Source organism: Fusarium mangiferae, assembly GCF_900044065.1.
Source record: "Fusarium mangiferae strain MRC7560 genome assembly, contig: FMAN_scaffold040, whole genome shotgun sequence".
NCBI classification, from domain to species: domain Eukaryota; kingdom Fungi; phylum Ascomycota; class Sordariomycetes; order Hypocreales; family Nectriaceae; genus Fusarium; species Fusarium mangiferae.
Genome location: NW_024573960.1, coordinates 9236 through 27871, shown reverse-complemented (window position 1 = coordinate 27871; position 18636 = coordinate 9236). Strand labels below are relative to the sequence as shown.

At 51.4% G+C, this 18636-nt stretch overlaps 3 protein-coding genes across 3 annotated transcripts; 2 read left to right on the top strand and 1 right to left on the bottom strand.

Moving 5' to 3' along the window:
* Nucleotides 1–2718: 2718 nt before the first annotated feature.
* FMAN_15492 (uncharacterized protein) lies at nucleotides 2719–3825 on the top strand (the record flags this gene model as incomplete). Its single annotated transcript, XM_041826308.1, has 1 exon — nucleotides 2719–3825. The coding sequence occupies one exon, from the start codon at nucleotides 2719–2721 to the stop codon at nucleotides 3823–3825; it is 1107 nt and encodes a 368-aa protein (XP_041691583.1).
* Nucleotides 3826–7459: 3634 nt separating this feature from the next.
* Nucleotides 7460–8215, bottom strand: FMAN_15491 (uncharacterized protein; the record flags this gene model as incomplete). Its single annotated transcript, XM_041826307.1, has 2 exons — nucleotides 7460–7772; nucleotides 7803–8215. The coding sequence occupies 2 exons, from the start codon at nucleotides 8213–8215 to the stop codon at nucleotides 7460–7462; spliced, it is 726 nt and encodes a 241-aa protein (XP_041691582.1).
* Nucleotides 8216–15199: 6984 nt separating this feature from the next.
* FMAN_15490 (uncharacterized protein) lies at nucleotides 15200–15571 on the top strand (the record flags this gene model as incomplete). The annotated part of the gene is made up of 1 exon (XM_041826306.1): nucleotides 15200–15571. The coding sequence occupies one exon, from the start codon at nucleotides 15200–15202 to the stop codon at nucleotides 15569–15571; it is 372 nt and encodes a 123-aa protein (XP_041691581.1).
* Between the last annotated feature and the right edge of the window lie 3065 nt (nucleotides 15572–18636).

The following is an 18636-nucleotide window of genomic DNA, read 5'->3' as shown; positions in this document are numbered from 1 at the left end:
TGCGTACCACGGAATTTGTTGCCTGTGCGTTTGGAGCGATGGCACTAAATCGTACCTAGACGCCAGCCCGTACCTTAAATTACCGTACTTGCGCCAACAGTAACTGTGGCAATGGATCAAGGTGCTAAGACCCCACTAAAATCGCAAGGGGTCTTGCGGGCTGTCTCCACACCTAGATGCATGTGCAGCCAGCCATCGGATTTGCCATGACGATGCGCGTCGTTGATAGCACCGGTGCCCCTCAGCTCGCCCGCCAGGGCCTATATTTGCTTTTGCTAGGGATCTCGGGTCACTAATGCATTTCTCGCCTTCAAGTCAGCATTCATCCCTTGCTGGTCCTGCGGCTGCCTTGTGCCTTCAAACTTACTTTCTCTTGCCCCTCATTTCCTGCCTTGTTGTGAAGTGCACTTTCAGCAATTTCGACTTCCCATCCTCTAGCGGCCCAATCCCATTGGTCTAAAGTCATTGAACGAGCGAAAAACATACCGATTCTGTTCCCCAAGACTAAGTCAGCCTAACCTATGGTCTCCACCGAGGCCCACACTTGTCATCACTTCTTGCCATGACTGGAGCCTCGAAAAGGAAGACAGACGAGTCGATACTAACGGCCGCCAAGGTCGCCGAGTGCCCTTATCGCCCCAAGAGTGATGGCAAACATTCGGATGCAGTGACACCATCAGTTCCTGGTTTCCTCTCTCCAGGTAAGGGTGTGCTTCTTCTCACGCTTTCTTGTCCCTTTCTCGTTTCCACATTCACTCTTTCTACACCTATTGTGTCCATACTAGGGACTCAAGGTGCCAAACCGTTTCTTTTGGAGGACGTGTTGGTTCAGAATACACTGGAATTCGTCCTCTTCCACCTCTTAGTTGACACTCATCGTCTCAATCGTGGTCTCTGATTCTTGAGCTGACGTTCCATGTAGATCAACCACATCGCTCTCAGGCACAGCGACTGCCTTGCCTCTTGCCTCCGGTGCACGATGCACTTCCAGAGCGGGCTGTCGAATCACAGGACTCAAAGAAAAGCGGCCTGGTACCAGTAGAAGGGCTCGTTACAAGTCCGTTCACCTCGAATGAGGACCGGCTGATTGTGTCTGCCTATCCTCGCTATGCTCGCCCTGAGAATGGACAGGTGAACGGGTATGTTAAATTCAATTGACCTTCGCGAGCTCCATCGAGACGGCCGTCTGGCCCTGTACCACTCCCGTCAGAGGATGACGTTGAGGACATAACGCCCAACGTAACGCGATCACACAGTGCCGGTTGCCGTCCAACCATAATAGCCCTAGTTAACTTTAGACCTGCCGTGTCTTCCCCGCCAATTGAGACTGTTTCGCTCATGGACCTAGAGGCAGGATGCAGGAATACTTCATCGCCAGTATCGATGCCAGGTTCTCCAGTTTCCTTTCCAGACACTTCACAAATTCTGATAGCTAGTGACCCGAAAATGCTGCCTCCTCAGTTCGGGTTCCAGGCAAAGATGGATCATATTGACAGACGATTGCTTGAGTTCTGTAAGTCTTTGAAAATTGCTTATCGGCGTTTTGTGCCTTGAACAAGCGTTTGCTCACCACTCGGCAGATATCAAGAACTGGTGTCCGGGAAGGAGTGTGCTCAGCAACACAAACCTMTGGTTGAAGGATCTGGCGCCGATGCATACGAACGAGGGTATTCTCCACGCTATTCAGAGTCTTGCCGGGGTGTATATCTATGATTATATTCCGGATGAGCGCATCCGCCAGCGGATCAATCAGCGATATATCACCGCAGACCAATATTTCAGCACACTCCTCAATGCGCCTGAAAGCAGGGAAAATGGTAAAGGGCAGGAGGTCATCACCATGGCCGTGCTTCTTTCAATGCAAGATGTATGTATGATGTCGCTACAGGATTATTGACCGTGCGCCTTCGAGGTTACAGCTGAGGCATGGAGGATCGCCGCAATTATTTATTATCAATGTCGTCTTCTGAGGTACGAACATGCGATGAAGGAGAAGAAAAGGTCCGAGGAGGGAGAGAAGTGGACAAGCTGAAGGAAGTTGGAGATCCATTGGGATAATGGGCGTTGATTTTGCAACAGCTCAACTCACTCCTTTCCCCTCGACCGGTTCAACACTGAAGCAATGCCTGCCTTCCATGTCACTCTACCTACCTTAATGCGTTGGCGATCATAACGGCAAGAGCGCTCGCTGACTGAACCTTCCATTAGGCTGCCTCGAAATCACCCGGAAGTTCTTGCCAATCTTGACGATCTTGCCCGTTGCATACGAATCATGCCTACATCGGGATCTCACTTTACAGCTGAAGCACCCCTATTACCAGTGTTTTTCCTAGGATTACTCGCCACTGAAACTGTACACAAGGATGTTTCGAGGGATTGGTTCGAGCAAGTGGTTCAAACGCCAGTCCGCAGTGTAAGTGCAAAGGAAAGAAACGCAAACCTCCCATTTTTAGTAATCAATGGCAAGACGAAGGCTGGTTATGCCTTTGCCCAGGTCTACTGCACCCAACATTACCCACTCTAGTTGCAGAATTAGGGGCTAATTATCTGTCACCTCAGAGCGTCCCCCCCTTGTACGACGCACTTTTACGCATTCCTGTGGGTGTGAACCTACAGCTGCATCCTGGGCCTGCCCACGATGACATCACATCTCCAGAGCAGCAGGTTACATCTTCTACCCGCTACCACTGGCCAACTCGCCGCAGAAATCCTGCCTCTATGACAAGTTCTGTCACTTCAGCATCAAGCGCTGGAAGAAGTTTTCGCCATCAGGCTGTGCGAAACCGAAAAGACTACATCCATAGCTTGGATGGTGCCAGTCATTACTCCCAGAGACAGCGAAGTCGCCAGCGTAGCCATTCAAGAACTCGGGATGCTTCACGCAGTCGTCCTGGAAGCCGAGAGCAGATTGCACGCTCCCGAGAACCTTCTGAGGAACGTGGACGTGTTAGTGCTCGCGATTGGCCCAAGGCGAAACGATCGCCTACTTCTCTCATCCCCGTGTCCCAGGAGGACTTACTGAGCCTGAGCACTCCACGACATGGCCAGGCCGCTGAGCCAAACACGGTACGTAATGTTAGCGGATCAAATGTAAAGCCAAAGAGCCGCAATTCAAGCCGTGGAAGCCGCCGCAGGAGCCCAAAAGGCCGGGAGAGTTCTGCACAGCGTTCTCCTTCTTCACCCTTGCCTCTGAGTTCTGTCACTCACCATGATCAAAGCTCTCAGGATGAAAAGAACTACAGAGAAGTCATGGCTGCCCAAGAGGAATCCAGGAACAAGCGCAGCCGCAGTCGCAGCCGAGGTCTTAGCTCAGCGGCCTTAAGTAAGCAAGATGCTTCGGGACATCGACGCAGGACCAACTCTGAGGTGGCTAACTTCGATGGTTCTATCTCTCTTCTTGGTAGAGCTGCCTCAGTTGAGTATGCCGGTGATCTCAAGCAAATGAAGGACGAGCGTCAGCGAAAGAAGAAGCAGGCTGCACGGGAACTCGAGGAGCGCCGCAAGTCTCTGGCCAAGCGTGTCCAAACACCTTCAATCCCTCACCCTAACGAATTCTCTCCTGCTCTTGCGATTACGGTTGAGACGGCTGAGCCAAAGCCGCTGCCCGGCGATATCCCACCCCGCAGTACTACTGAGCCACCACAAAAGAGTATGCATGCCCGTAATGGACCTGTTATCGGGCTTCCAGTGACCCCGAAAGCCATGCGCCTTATCATTGAGAGCAACCATGATCAATCAGGAAGCACGCCTAGGTGGGATGTGTCTAGTATTCCAGCCGGCTTTTCTCAACCACTCGCCAGAAATCTCGCCTCAACAGTCTCCTGAGAGAGAAGAGCCAGTCACTGAGCCCAGTCTAACTCTGCTGCCATCCACCGTGTGCCAGCCACCGGCGCGGCCTCCTATTCCTCGCAGTGTGTCAGCCTCCATTCCTGATGAGCCTGGCCAGCGTCCTGCTCGCTTTACACGCAAGAATAGTATTGCACGTATCGACGAAGTTGTCCCTGGTGAGCGTCGTTCTCACGAAGACCCTATGCCACCACCGCCTCCTCCTCCAGCACCCCCTGGTCTTAAGGAGCTCAGGCATTTAGCTTCGCCCCCTCCACCGCCTCTTACCTCTCTGCAACACGCCCAGCGACATCGCCAGGCTGGCGCTGTTGCATCCGGTATGATCGACAATTTATCATCTAGTAATGATCAGGCTTCAGAGGCCAGCCCTCCGGTTCCGACTTCCCACAGGAGCCACAATTGAGGCAGAAGCATCGGAGATAGCAGCAGCATCTCAGGCCGTATTCACAAGGTCACTGAGTGGCTCCGCTCAGCTAGCCGCAGCCGAAAGGAGTATGTCCGGTCTCCTCCTTTTGAGACCCCCTACGTGAGCATTCCCATGCCTCGACAGATGAAGTCTCCCCCACCAGTGTAATTCAACCCCGATGTTTTGCGTTCGCCAACTGATTCTCGAAACAAGCACTTGTCAACTGGCTTGAACCGAAACGAGATGACCTAGGAAGTCTATCCCGGGAGTGGCCAGTGCGCATTTCTATCCCTCCTCATCCATCACGTGGTGTTGATCATCTTACCGGAGCAGCCCCAGCAGCATCTTCCAACGTGCAGTATGGGATGGCGCCGTCAGAACCGTTTGAGTCTCTTTTGCTCGCAATGATGATGGGAAGAAAGCGGAACTGGCAAACTTGTTGGAGTTGCTGAGGCTACACAGAAGAGATGACTGGCGCGAGGCGACAGTTTTTGACACGTACGTGACCCATGTAGTATCGATTTAAAAGCAAAAGTCGGTTTTGCGGTCTCGTGTAGTAGAGGGCGGTAGTGCTACACAGGGAGCGGTCAGTGAGCGTAGAAGACCCAGGACAGGCGATCTGTGTTTACCATTTGCTGAAGTCAAAGAGGCGATTAGACTCGAGTCTCCTGGATTCATCGTGCTGTCTCACTTCCACGTTCCAGACTTACTCATGCTCGTTCTCTGTAAAACATGTCTTGGCAGGCATTAGGACACAATCGCCAGCCTCGGCAAGTGATAGGTGACTTCCCGAATTTAAGGGAGAATACAGATGGTGACTTCATCTAGTGAATATGCCTCAGTGATACCTGCTACTGCGATCGTGTCTAGGGTCGGCGAGAAGACATGTTGGTCGCGTTGAAACTAAGTAGAAACGACCAAGGCATCCTTTATTAACCCTGGAAGTTTAGGGTCCAAGGGACTTTGCAAAAACCGAATTTGGATTCCGTCGTTCTCTCTCTGTAGCTCGGACAATCTTTGGCAGAATCAAGACGGTCCAGATGATGAAGGTTGACAAGAAATGAAAGGGCTCTTTGGTGGCACCGGAGATGTTATATTCCGCAGGGAAGAATGATGTGCGCTTGGACTAATACTGCTGTTAGTCATTCAGAATCTTCTTCGACGACGTCGTCTGTTTTTCGCTTCTTTGGGATTGGAGTACTCGTGCTGTCGAACTCAGGGCTAAATTAGACGCGTTAGATAACGTCGTCGGCGCGCTCGATAGAGACTTGAAAAATTCGATAAAAAATAAACGAAGGAATTTTCGCCCTTCGAGTATCGCGCGCTTCGTAATCTGGTGCGCTACAGCCGTTCATTGCTAGCTGATGCGATGTGTTACTATGTGACAAAAGTCGACAAAACGATGTTTAGCTCAGTAGTCATCTCTAAATGCGTCCCATAAACGCCATCCGCAACAACGGCAGAGCATCGATTCCATTGGCGCCACGACACTGCCAAGACGCTTTGTGGGTGTCAGATAACAGGTCACATAAGTCATGATGGTCACTACTATTCTCTGCCGCAAGTCGACGACACCTCACACGAATACTGACCATCGACTTTGGAAGAGGGGACGACCTTTTGCTGATGCTCGACGGAGCCAAAAAAAAAAAAAAAAGCCGACTTTATCTTGGATCTACCTAGCGGATGGACAAGAAGAAGTTGACAAAAGCAAGCCCTTGCACCGGCAGCGATGAGGCCCGTTCCACGAACGTGCTTGCTCTTTTCAACACCTTCCCTTGTTCGAATTGTCCCACGGCGAACAAGTTTTGACCACTTTGCAAGGAAAGCACGCGATGTTCCACGAGCTTGCGTAGCTATCATACATTTCCTATGCCAAGTCCAGCATCTTATGCGACAGACGCTTTGCCCCAACCCACGTATCATCTTCTCACGATCTCCCGCGCTTCCTCGATTACCCATTGTCTTTTCCGCCGCAAAACGAAAAGCGGCACCGTTAGCGATTCTTCGACGAACATATGACCTTCCGCGCCAACTATCAGTGACGACATCGAGTTGCATATCTCTACATAGCTATATTCCATTGCGATGTACCTTGTCATCGTAAAGTCTGATCATCTACCCACTCTCAAGGCCTACGCCAGCTTCGCGTGAGAAGTTTTGCTCGCTAAACCCACCGGCCTAGCCTACCAGCACGCTGCTTAGCCGAAACCTCTCGCCATAAGTCTGTTCCAAGCCGTTTGCTGCCTCCCTGCGGCCCCATGTTTGGCAGCACCGGACAGTCCACTCTCGTGGTCAGGAGCGCACGTAAAATTGTTACTGATCACCGACTTCACCGCAAACTAGCAGGAATCATCCACTTGGCTATCACTTCAGGCATCTACCATCGCCTACAAACTCTCGACGACAAGTGCGTCGTCGAGTGCGTGGGTACATGAGCAGCCAGTTTGAGGTAGGCGCATTCTCTTAAGCACATGGCCAACCCAAATTGAAAGGAGAGATAGTCAGTCAAGCCCTGCCGCGTGCAAGGCTGTTATCTACATTGTCTAAAATGTGCTTGAATCCAGTTCACCAAATTCATTTATCTTCCTTGACTGAGCCGGAAGCTTCAGAACTATGATGTATGGAATGAAATGCGTGGGTGCTGCCAGAATATGTGAAGGTGTCTCTATGTTGGTGGAATGGTACGTTCTGTGTTCTTTGTGCTTGCTGATGCTTGCTGGTGACTGCATTGCTTATGCTTACTCGTGAGCTAGGTTTCCTCCGAGCTGGGTTTGTTGTGACAACGTTGTTTGTGCTTGCTTGTGAACTGAGCTTGCTGAGAGTGGTTGCATCCACATGCAGGTCCGATCCATTGCTTGGTGTCATCTCAATTGACTGGTTTCGAACCTCCTCGCCGAGCATCAGGGTCAGGGAGGTGAACTTAGCGTCGACCTCCGCGACGTACGTACAGGCCCTTCTCCGCCGCGATCGATCTAGCGCTTCCCCTTCCCATTTGACTCGTGAGGCCCTGGATGCGGTGAGGGAGGCCGAGATGGATGATGTCGTCGCCGGTTCCTCGTCTTCCAGTAGGAAGACCGCTCCCAAGTCCAAGGAGGACGTCTTCCGCGTGGGTAGATGATAACAATCATGGCGGTGGCGCAACTACGCTCTCCAATCTTCACGTCCTGTCTGGTGATGTGAGAAGTGGCGAGGCATCCGTGATCGCTAGATGAAGATGAAGGAAGAATACAGCGAGAGTGGCGGGAATGACTTCCCACCGGGCTCATAACTACCGGCCAGACTGATCTGATCTGTAGGTCTTACAACAGAGGTACGTAGGGGTTGCTTCGCGCTGGATGCTGGGTTGAGTGTCTGGATATCGATCTCGCGATGTGATGGGTGCTTGGGGGAAATCGATGTCGTAGGGGCAGTTTCGCAGACGGGTGGCATCGGTCTCGTTCTCTGGGCCACCTCGACTGGTGTCGCAAAGTATTGCAGGTTCGCATGCCGCGCAAGCATGGCAGTCGACTTCTTAGTGCTGCCCCAGCGCATAGCGCACACGTCTTACTGTACGTGACTGCCCCAGACTCCACCGCCTAATGGTATCACAGGTCTGGAGTTCTCGGCCGCATCGTTCAGCAGCTTGGTGAAGGCTGCTAGAGCCTCAGGTCCCAACAGTTGCGAGGCCTCAGGGCTTGGTAGTGGCAAAGTCGCCCGAGCGCTGCACCCTGATCCCGAGGGGCATTCTGGCATTATAAACTGGCTTGATTCGTTCGCTGGCATCTGCGAATATGCGTATGCGACGTGCGGGTTGGTCTTGAACTTCTTAGAAGACGTCTTGTGAATGACATGCTTGTCCTCTCGCCTTCGATCGAGCGTGCTGCGGTCTTTGATCTCTTCCAATGGGCTTTCAAGGCAGTCGAATAGCCCTTGGTTGTTGAGCTCGGGTCTCTCACAGTAGCGCTTGATGGTCGTTGTCATCATGGCTCCCATGTCTTCAATCTCGATTCGGAAAGGCCCTCTCTATTGTGCTATGACAGTCTGTGCAGCCGCATTGCTTGCGATCAGCAGGTGTCGTACGGTTTGCCCTCGAACCTAGCGCCGCTCACTCGAGTCTTCGGTTTCACTCTATGCCACCTGCTGATATTGGGGCCCCCTGATCATACATGCTGTATAGGATCTCGGCAGCGGGGTATCCCGGGAGAGGTTAGGTATCGGATTGAGTCGCCATAGTAAATACTGAGCGCGCCGATGCAGCAGGACTATCGGGAAGACAGTAGACGAAGTCGGAAAAAAGAATAAAGGTGTGTCTGATCGATGCGATCACGCGCGCGCGTTCTATTGCGAAGAGCGATGAAGCTTCCTTGTAATTGTAGAGGGGTTGCGGGTTATGGGGGTCCTATTGATGTCATCCAAAATTTGTGACAGCAAATTTTCGATGACTAATGCAGACTCACAAGCGCGCCGGGATGTCCTAACGTTGGCCAACAAGAAGAGCGAGTCTTCACCTTGATCACGGTCTCAGTACATCAGTCGCTATCTTATGTAGGTAAGTGTTGGGGAGATGGGCAGCTAGTGGTGTGCTGGGTCTGTCTTATGCTTACTACCTACGGGATGAAAAGAACCATCGGCCCACGTGTTCCGGCCCTCTTCAACGTGATCCCGACTTTTAGCTTCCACCTCTTCGTCATCCTTCGCTACTGTCACCTGCAGGTTCAACAGTGATCTCGTCCTCGGCCCAGTCCACGGTATCGTGCTCCTTCGCGTTCCACACACCCTCCTCCTCGTCCGTCTCGAGGCCCTTGTAGACTACAACCCGAGCGAATGTATTATCGGTCTTCCTGGTGTCGCAAGATTTGAGTTCTTCGGGGATTGCTAGCTTGTGCTCGATGAGGTATTGCAAGAGTTCTTTGGGGTGCGATAGTGGCCGAATGTCTGATTGAGGTTTTTGAAGAGGCTCGCGGTTCGCTGTAGTGACTCGAGCCGTCTCGATCGAAGGCGCCTGGGTCCGTTGCGCTGACTGCGGAGTGAGCGGCCGAGATGGCTTGAGTTCGTTGCGACGACTGTAGCGCGTTGATTCGAAGCTTCTTCGTCGATCTCGATTTAAGCTGCTTGCCCTTCGTTGAGACGAAAACCACAATGTTCGCATCAACCGCGCTCCTCCCTCTACCGTGTGAACTACTCCTCGAAACGCTCTCTGTATGAATCACGCCTCTTTGTTTGCCCTGACAGCAGAATAGCCTCGTCCCATCGCATCAGCGCGTCCTTCCTCTACTGTAGTTGTCGCCGACGACGGCCGGTTAGCCTATAGCGTGATTCATCAGCCGTGATCAACCTTCATCAATTACCTCGACACTGGCTTCGCCAGTTGCTTCTTCTGTCAGCTTGGCTCTTTATCGGTCTCAACTGGAACGCAACCAGCATCGCGTCACCACCACTCCATTTGATCAGAAAGAACWGCTCGCAAGACAATTCAGATAAGAGATGCCACCGACAGACGCCACACCCTGCGGGTATTGGCTACGCCCTCCAGATCGCCAGCCTTGAGCAGACCGAACATACCGACAAAGGAGTTGTACATAGCCTTATCCCTTGTATTGTTCTCCGGAGAACATTCTCGAGGGATGAGTGACAATTCCCCAAGCATTTAGCAACCCTGAAGCGTTTGTTGCGGCGTGCAGTTAGACTTTTGATCATGTTTGTGGTCCAAGAGGCGAGGTCTCTGACGAAAGGTGACGTCTGAGTCGATGATCTCGTTGTTCAACCACTGGCGGACTCCTACTCTTGTACAGCACCATGCCCACGTCAGGAACTGCCGGAGCCCTCAACAGGGAAGATCTGTGCACGTCGAGGAAGACAGGGAAGCCGATGAAACGCTGTGATGGTGGGCGGGCACCAGGTCAGATGCGCTGACAGCCCTGGGCATGGACTTGCGCAACAGCCGTCAAAGTCTGCAGCTGGAGTGTACTATCCATTGACGTCTTCGACTAGAGGATGACTGGGATGCCGCAGGCGACTCCGTCCTAGGTGCAAGGGGTGCAATGCAAACGGATGCCCACCCTCTCCACAAACAATAACTCGAGTTTTCTCGTCCATTTGGTAGAGGATGGTTTGGTTATGCTTCACGACGCCATCGTACCGCTTCTCTCGGTCTAGATCGTCGTGGACGGCTAGTTGAGTGAGGAGCTTGACGCATTAGCAATTTGTTGTTGGTAGTTGGTCCAAATGTCATGGACAAACGATTCGACGATAGCGGCGGTAGAAGATGAGAGTCGGTGAGGGACTGTACGGCAAAGGACTGGTCGGAAGAATGTGACCGGAAACCGGGCTCCGTGGACGAGTCGCAGGGTTATGCAGAGAGACTGGGTCCCTCGGGCAACTCTGGTGACACTGTTCACCCACCAATGTGACATTCATTGCACGCTTTCGGGAGCGGCAGTTCCGTCCAGCACCTATAGATCGACGACAACATCGTCTGGCTATTGATCAGGATGTCGCGGAAAMCAGGCAATGTGAGGATGATGAGGTCAAGACCCTCCAAGCAGTTGGTGCAACGATTCGGCGGCGGCGGAGTAGCAGGACGACGATACTTAGCGCAGTAGCACGGTCGAGCGGACAGCAAATCGGCTCGTATGCGAGGAGTGCTGAGAGGTCATGTTGACCATTCGATGAGGATTGGCGTCGCAAGGTCGTGGAGGATCGAGGATGGAGGCGGAGCTTTCATACCAGTCCGTGATGTCACAAAAGAAAATGGGGTCTAAAAGGGCAGATAAGTCTAGCTGAATAAGTAGCTAGACGTTTCGTTACAGCGAGGAATGAATCAGTGACCGTACTGACGTTTCGCGACGCGTTCTGTTGTTATTGGCTTCTCGACCTTGACGAGAAACCGCTAGCGCTCAGCTCAGTCACACACTCAGCCAGGACGCATGGCAAAGAGGGGCTGAGAAGCCCTCTGATATTGTGGTTTCGCTCAAGCTGGATGCTTGTCGGGGGAGAGGGTTGATGGTTCAGCACGGTGGCGAGCTTTTGCGTTCCGGCAGACTTTCAAGATAAACGATCGAGAGGAGTAATCGCCGCGCCTCAGGCGGCGCCATCCAGCATCGAATGTCCCTATAACCGATCAGCTAGATCAGCAGGCCGTGGCCGAGGAGACGCTTACCGCCCTGAAGTCTCCGTAATGGTCACTGACTCACATCTCGCCCAGCTGTCACAGTGATCGTCCGCTGCCAGATCGCTGGTGACTTCCAACATCTTTTTCGGCTCGGTGCGACGGCTGTCTGGGAGGCGCGGTCTCGGTGGCGACAGGAAACGATTTATTTCTCCTCTTAGAGCTAGGGATGCGCATTGTCACGTCCACGATAAGGGTTCGTCTCAGGGAGAAATCCCGTCGTAGGGAGGAGGGAAGTCGCTGGGGTTTCGCTGCGAGGTCATATGGGAGGCAGTTCGTTTGCTGATGGTGCGATCAGTCATTGGGCAGACGATCGCAAGCTCGCGGCAGAAGGAATCGCGACGAAAAAAGGTTGGATCGAGATATATGGACGCGGACTCGGATTCAATGCTTGCTGGACATTGTAAAGCTAATGAGCATCGTCGTCATCGTCGTCATTGAGAGCTATTTCTGCACAGGCCGAACGTCAGCGGTCGGTGCCTCCACACGCATAAGAACTACTAGATAAGTCATTGCAAAACGTCGTTGCTGATGGTCTGCTGCGCTAGTGGCGAGAACTTGGCCGCCACTGTTGTTGTTACCTACAGAGAGGCATGCTGCAGATTTGACAACGATACAGATCCGGACTAGAAACAGGCCACGTGATTGTCAATCAACCAAAGATCAGGAATACCTAGGGAAATTGAGATAACTTCGCAACATCACCAAATGTTGTCGCATCACCATGGAGGCAATAACATTGTACAGGCCTCATTTTGGCGATCATAACGTTGTAACTTTTATCACACGTCAATCAGATTAATACTGMTATTGCTAAGCCTCAGAGCCGTCAGATCAACACCAAAAGAGGTTCAAGGTGCAGTCGGTAGATCAGATTTCCACGAACCACAATAGGCTTAATTATATATATATTAAAATAATAAGCAGGTCAAGAGAAACACTATTGTGTTCGTCTTATTGTGATGCGACGTCATTTGGTAACAGCCTTGTGAGGTCATCTCAATTTCACTGATAAATCTGGATGATCTAATAGCTACATAATCTGAGACAACACAACACCAGCGTCTGAGACAAACCATATTGGATGGATAACAGTAAATCCTACGCCATTACATTCCTACCAGGACTCACCTCCTGCGAATTTATGAAGTGCTGGCCCTTATCTCTGTACAGGTTATTCCGTAGGAGGGGAGACTTAAAGGATCGGGTTGGTCCGAGCGGTTCAACTTGGCAGTGCCTCTAGGCTTCGGATTTGTTCCCAAACCTACAGGGAACAATTTACCCCTGCTAGGAACAGCAACAGCAACAACAACAACACTGCAGGCTGTAGCAGATCATCGCCCTCGATATCTCGCGGTGAGTTACCCAGCGGGTTCTCACCCTCATCCTCTGATGATTCGCGTCCGAGAGACGTGTCTCGAGAGACTGACAGCTAACGATCTCATCCTGCTTAGGAATATTAGCGACGACCACGGTGCCGATCCTGTACGAGACGAGACGAGACGAGCTGACGAGCAACGATCAGAGCGAGTCCGCGTCCACAGATATTATATTAGAGACCATTGCATCGCCCCATGAAGCCCGAGGTGAGCAAGACCGGCCTCAGCACCCGAAACACAACAGGCAACCAGCATCCTCTTCCTGATACGACACCGCTGCCCTGTTTCTAACTGCTAAAGTTGCTTCATCGCATCTCTCTAAACAACCAGTTTTGTGTTGGCTGTTGATCTCGCCCAGCTGGCCGACCGCAATGTTAGCAGAGGAACTCCTTCTCACAAGTCAAGCACCATTCCATCGAGACCACGCCTTCTATTTGCGACCGCCCCGAGCGGAAGGAGATGTTGCAAGATTACATACCGTAACACAATCACAGCACCACAGCTAGCAGTCACAAACAACACACACTCGCGCCAAGCTCACGAGCAATCACGGGCAACGACACCATCTGAGCAATTGTAGCTCACAAGCAAATGCAATCAACACACAGCGACAACACCACAACAATAGCAATAGTAAGAGCAAGCTTGCAAGCAATCACAAACGATACGCCCAAATAAGCGCAGCATATCCAGCGATACAATCACATCAAGCTTACGAGCAAGCACAAATAAACAACAAACAGGCGCAACACCAGAGTCACAGCAAGCCCAGCTCAGGAGTAGCCACAGACAACAGCTCGGCCAGAGTCTTAGGGTAGTCAGTTCAACAGAGATTCCATCTCCCCAACGATAAATACCCCAGCGACACCCACGCACACCCACGTATCACGGCTCTGCACCTCCCGGCTCAGCGTCGCAGAGCTGGCTCCTATATATCAGCAACCTCACTCCCTCCGCAGCAGCACCATGCCCATGGCCTAGCGTAGCGGCGTCGGACGAGGCTGTAGGTAAGGCACCGGCGCCACCTCACCCTGCAAGCTCCGACTCATCAAATAAATCGATTACAACAAGCAGTCGCCATAGCCCAAGTTCCGACAGAGAAGGAAAAGAAGACCCTGTTGGCTCTCGGAAAAAAGACTTTCCGACATTTACTAGGGGCTCCAAGCGCGAAGGATGATTTATTGCCACAAGCTTCTGGTCACTCCAGGTCTACACAAACTCGAGTTTGCACGGCCTTATTTCGACTTTCTCTGCGAGGTCATGACGCAGGCTTTCAAGCTTTGCGAACGAGTTATGTACGGCGAGATTCCTGAAATGGAGGAGTTCAATAACCAACTTTCCAAATTCCCCGAGCTGAATCAAGCTGTTGAGAAAGGCATATCAGATCATCTCATGGCTGAAGAAGCGCCCTTTGGTCTGGAGCCTACGGTGTGATTCATGTTGAGATCCAGGTTATCTCAGCCCTAACACTGTTCACTGTATTTTGTGTTTTGTATTTTGTTGTTTAATCTAACGCAATGTCTCGATCTCATTTCCTCGTAATGACGTCTCCTGGTTGAATGTATTTCACGCTTCGTTATACAGATGACGAAACATTCTATTCTCACATACGTGAATACGTGTGTGGGATTTTATCTACGACCTTCCGTAACCACCCCCTCTTTTTATCCGACGTAAAGTAGCTAAATACAGGTAAAGTCCGGCCTGACAGCCGACGTTCACATCACGCGCTCTTGATGCCAGCCAGGTGGCGGGCGACAGCACTGGCTGTACCTGACATACACTGGCACGGGCACAACTTCAAATGCCGTTCTCTCTTCTCATCCCCTTCTCAAAATAGTCTCGCTCATACCTCGCCGGGTCAGGACCAACTGACGGCCCCTCCACAATCATCAATATTGTGTACGGCAGAATTCCGCGCTTGATTTACAACCTTTGATCTCCAGACTGTCACTCATACTGCATCTGTGCTGGAGAGAATATTTGTTCGGCCTATGATGTGAGTTGACGGTGGAGCTGGCCAGACCAAGGTGCTAACCCTTGTAATATCTCCAGCTACAAGCCTGTATCAACAAATAACAGTATACGCGAACCAAGAAATTCGGCCTATGAGCATCCTGGGAGCCGTGTGTGATTATCACCAAGTGATCACTGCGTCAACAACTTGAGAATCCCGATTGTAAGTATTGGCTATCGCCAGTCAAGAGCTTAACATGGGTACTGACTGTTGCAATTTGACGGCAGAGGTTATCCGAATCAAAACCTATTACATCCAGCGCCTTGCCCCGCAGTTTACAGGACATCCATAGGGATTGCTTCAAAGCGACACCACGAGTGCTGGGTCTCTTTTGTATGAAAAAAGGTGTGCGCCAGACGAGCTGTCCAAATATCATTTATATTCTCACTGCGCGGCTCAAAATGAAGGCACCTCCTCGACTCTTATCAGAAGGGGAGTATCCAAAATGCCTTGCCTTCCAAGGTGGTCCAGATATGGAGACTTGGATGAGGGGCTTTGACGAAAGATTCATCATCACCATGGGAATGGCGAGGTTTCTCCTTCATTCATCGAAACTGTTGCGTAAGCGGAGATATGAATTGCGACATATCGAAGGCTTGGGGACGTATTTCAAGAGACTGAAAGCAGATCTCAAGCGGTTCAGGAAATGGGCCAGAAAGGCAGAAGACCTTGAAGATGTGGCAAGGATACGAGGCAACATATCTGCATTACGACAGAGGATGACCAGCTGGTTCATATGCTCATTCACTGGGCAGGAAATGGCAGTGTACTAGCACACCAGGGCTCAGCTTGTTGCTTCTCTTCACGTCTGCAATACGTTGGAGTTCTAGGGAGAGCTTCCAGCACGCATAGCAGCGCGACGAAGAAACGATGTTCTGAGGCACGCAAGTATGCTCAGACAGTTTGAGGAAAAGCGAAATACCGCTCAAGTCAGAAGCTAGATGGGTACTGTGCAATGGGCGGTGGGGAGACTTGAAGATGTGCTGGGAATGCGGGTCAAGTTCGGAGAGAAGGTGAAGGTGGAATGGGATCCGTGCTGTTTCGACTGAATGTATGCGACAACAGGGTGGTTGGAGAGGTTTAGCTTTTGTTTTTATGCCAGTACTGGAGATGCTAAGTCGTTAGCTGAGTTTGTATGATGTATAAGCTTGTTGTGTGTACAGAACTGCATCTAGATAATGACTCTTCAACCTTACTGATAGATTCCATTGTTGCATTCCACGAGCTTTAGAAAAGAGGGCGAGATGGATCGCCCCGAGTATCGCGCCATTTGCTCACATACTTGTCATCTGGGCTTCTGTACCTTCCTAAGTCCGATGATAAAGTCCCCAACCCACGCGATGATGATGTAGATATTGGTACCGACTTATCACAATTTTAGAGACAGTAGGTTCTAATCTCCCTTGTGCCACGCTATGATGAGTCTACAACGGGGAAGACAGTGCTAGGCTGCTTGCTTGGTACCCATTATCTTTGAGTGGACACCTTGGGCTGGAGACTGACCACGCCATAGCTCCTGGGTCAGCCAGATGCTTTCCCTCTGGTGGTAAGGTTTCAGCTTTGTTTTTTTACAAACAGTAGATGCAGCGCAAGACCACGGTGCTCATATTCTATCTATCGCGATTCTAAGCCGAATCTCGCCAGGACAGGTCGTGGTGATACCAGCTCTCAGCAACAGCAGTGTTGCTCTCGATTGCTTGCTGTCATTCTAGGGCAATGGCCGACGTCGGTTCAGTTGCGGCACGACCTCCACTCGAGTTCTTCGACTGCACATCCTGCGTGTCATTAGAGGTTGTTTGATAAAGATCCGATTTATGACGAGTAAGTCGGAAAGTCATCCATTTCATGCTGACAGGCCACTGAGCTAGGGATTGATGGAGTCAATCAAGCGAAAAGCGGCCCAGAGATGTCGAAACCATTGATCATCAACAGCGAAGAAAAGGGAAGATGAAAAACAGATATAGATTTCCGCGATGATCAAGACCCCAATACTTAGTGCCCATTTGGCTACAAAAGCCTGTCTTCCGGCGTAGCCATCACAAAGACACGGGTAGAAAGCGGCCGTTGAAGCCTCTTTTAATCCCTTAAGCCTTATCACAATAGGCCCCATCAACGGGATGGCGCCTGCGGTTGGGGAACCATTATCGCTGGTTGACAACTTCCCAGCACAGCAGGTGGCCAACAGTCAGCCGCTGCTGGAAATCCTACGCATTGCCTATCTTGAATGTTTTGCACTCTGCGGTATGAACTTCGAGCTTGTTGTCAAGAGGATGAGGCCGAACTTTGCCGTTGCTGGCGCTACTGGCAGGCAAGGAAACCTGAGCGTAGAACCTCGGGCCCAACAGGTTTGGAACGATTCGCGTGAGGCGAGACTGATAGCGATGGTGGAAGGAAGGGAAAAAGCGCGGCCGAGATTAGGCGCTTGAAATAGTGAAAATACTTTATCGACGACTGTCCCTCAGTAGCACATGTACTGGGGTGAGTTGCAGAATGAGCGTTGTTGTTGCGATGATACTTGTTTACTGTAAGCGCGAGCAGCTACCTAAGGTAGTAGATATTCCTTGTAGCGGAAATGCACCTGAGCCCTTGGAACTTTTGTCGGTGGATCCGTCTGAACAGAGAGGTCAAAGCGGATGGGTCTCACGAATGAACTTAGGGAGCGAAGACAGGCTATGTTGGCGAGAAACATGTAGGTACCCAAACAAACAGAGGTTTGTGTTCGAAAGTAGCCGATTGTACCGCTAGAACTACAGAACAGTTTCTAGCCTGCGGGACATAGATTGGCACGAACGGACCAGAAGATCTTCAGGGACAGCTTCCCATGCGGCTTGAAAAGCTTCAGGTTTTGTCAATCAAAGACTTCATCCACGCCGACACGTGTTCAGTGGCGCTGAGATCGGGGCTGCAAGCAGGCCACAGTAGTCAATGGGAACGGGGGAATTAACAGGCGATGAACACCTTGGTGGCCTTGGATTCGTGAAACGGGGCATTGTCTTGCATCAAGGAATAGGTCGGGCTTATCCGTTGATCAGGATCGTTGGGTGCCTTCAACAGAGGGCAGAGGCAAAAAGGTTATCCCGATGTCGAACATTCAACTGTATCCGTGGCGACCGAATAAGGCGGTAACCCCCAGCGGCTGCCATCGATGCGCGAGGGCATGATCAACTAACTCTGTGAGATCGGGGGGTCCTCATTGAGTCTAAGCTCAAGGCAGGATACGGTGAGACTTCATTGGTGTAGATATGGCTGCTTTAGAGATCTCAACAATATCATCAGGAACGATCCCGGGCCCCGACAAGGCGCTGAGGGACGAGGGTGTCGCTGAAGGCGTAATGGGCCTGCCTCCAGCCGCCCATAGATACTTCGCCAGCTCATCCGTGTTCACTTCCAACATCTCCTTCCGCTCGGGACGGTCGCAAATAGAAGGCGTGGTCCCGACGGAAGGGTGCTTTACTTGTGAGAGTGAGTTCCTCTGCTAACGTTGCGATCAGTCAGCTGATCAAGCAAGCGCTGCCAAGATCAATAGCCAACACAAGCCCGGTTGTTGCGCAAGGGAGATGCGACAAAGCAAACTTGAGCAGCTAGGGAAAAGGCAGCGGTATTGGATCAGGAAGAGACTGCTGGTTGCCTGTTGTGTTTCCGCTGGTGAGAACGATCTTGCTCATCTCGGGTTTTATAGGGCGATCCAATGGTCTCAATGTGGACGCGGACTCGCTCTAATCGTTGCTCAACAGTTCGTCTTGTCTCGTACAGGATCGGCACCGTGGTCGCCGCTAATATTCCTGCGTAGGATGAGAATGTCAGCTGTCAGTCTCTCGAGACACGTCGCTCCCACGCG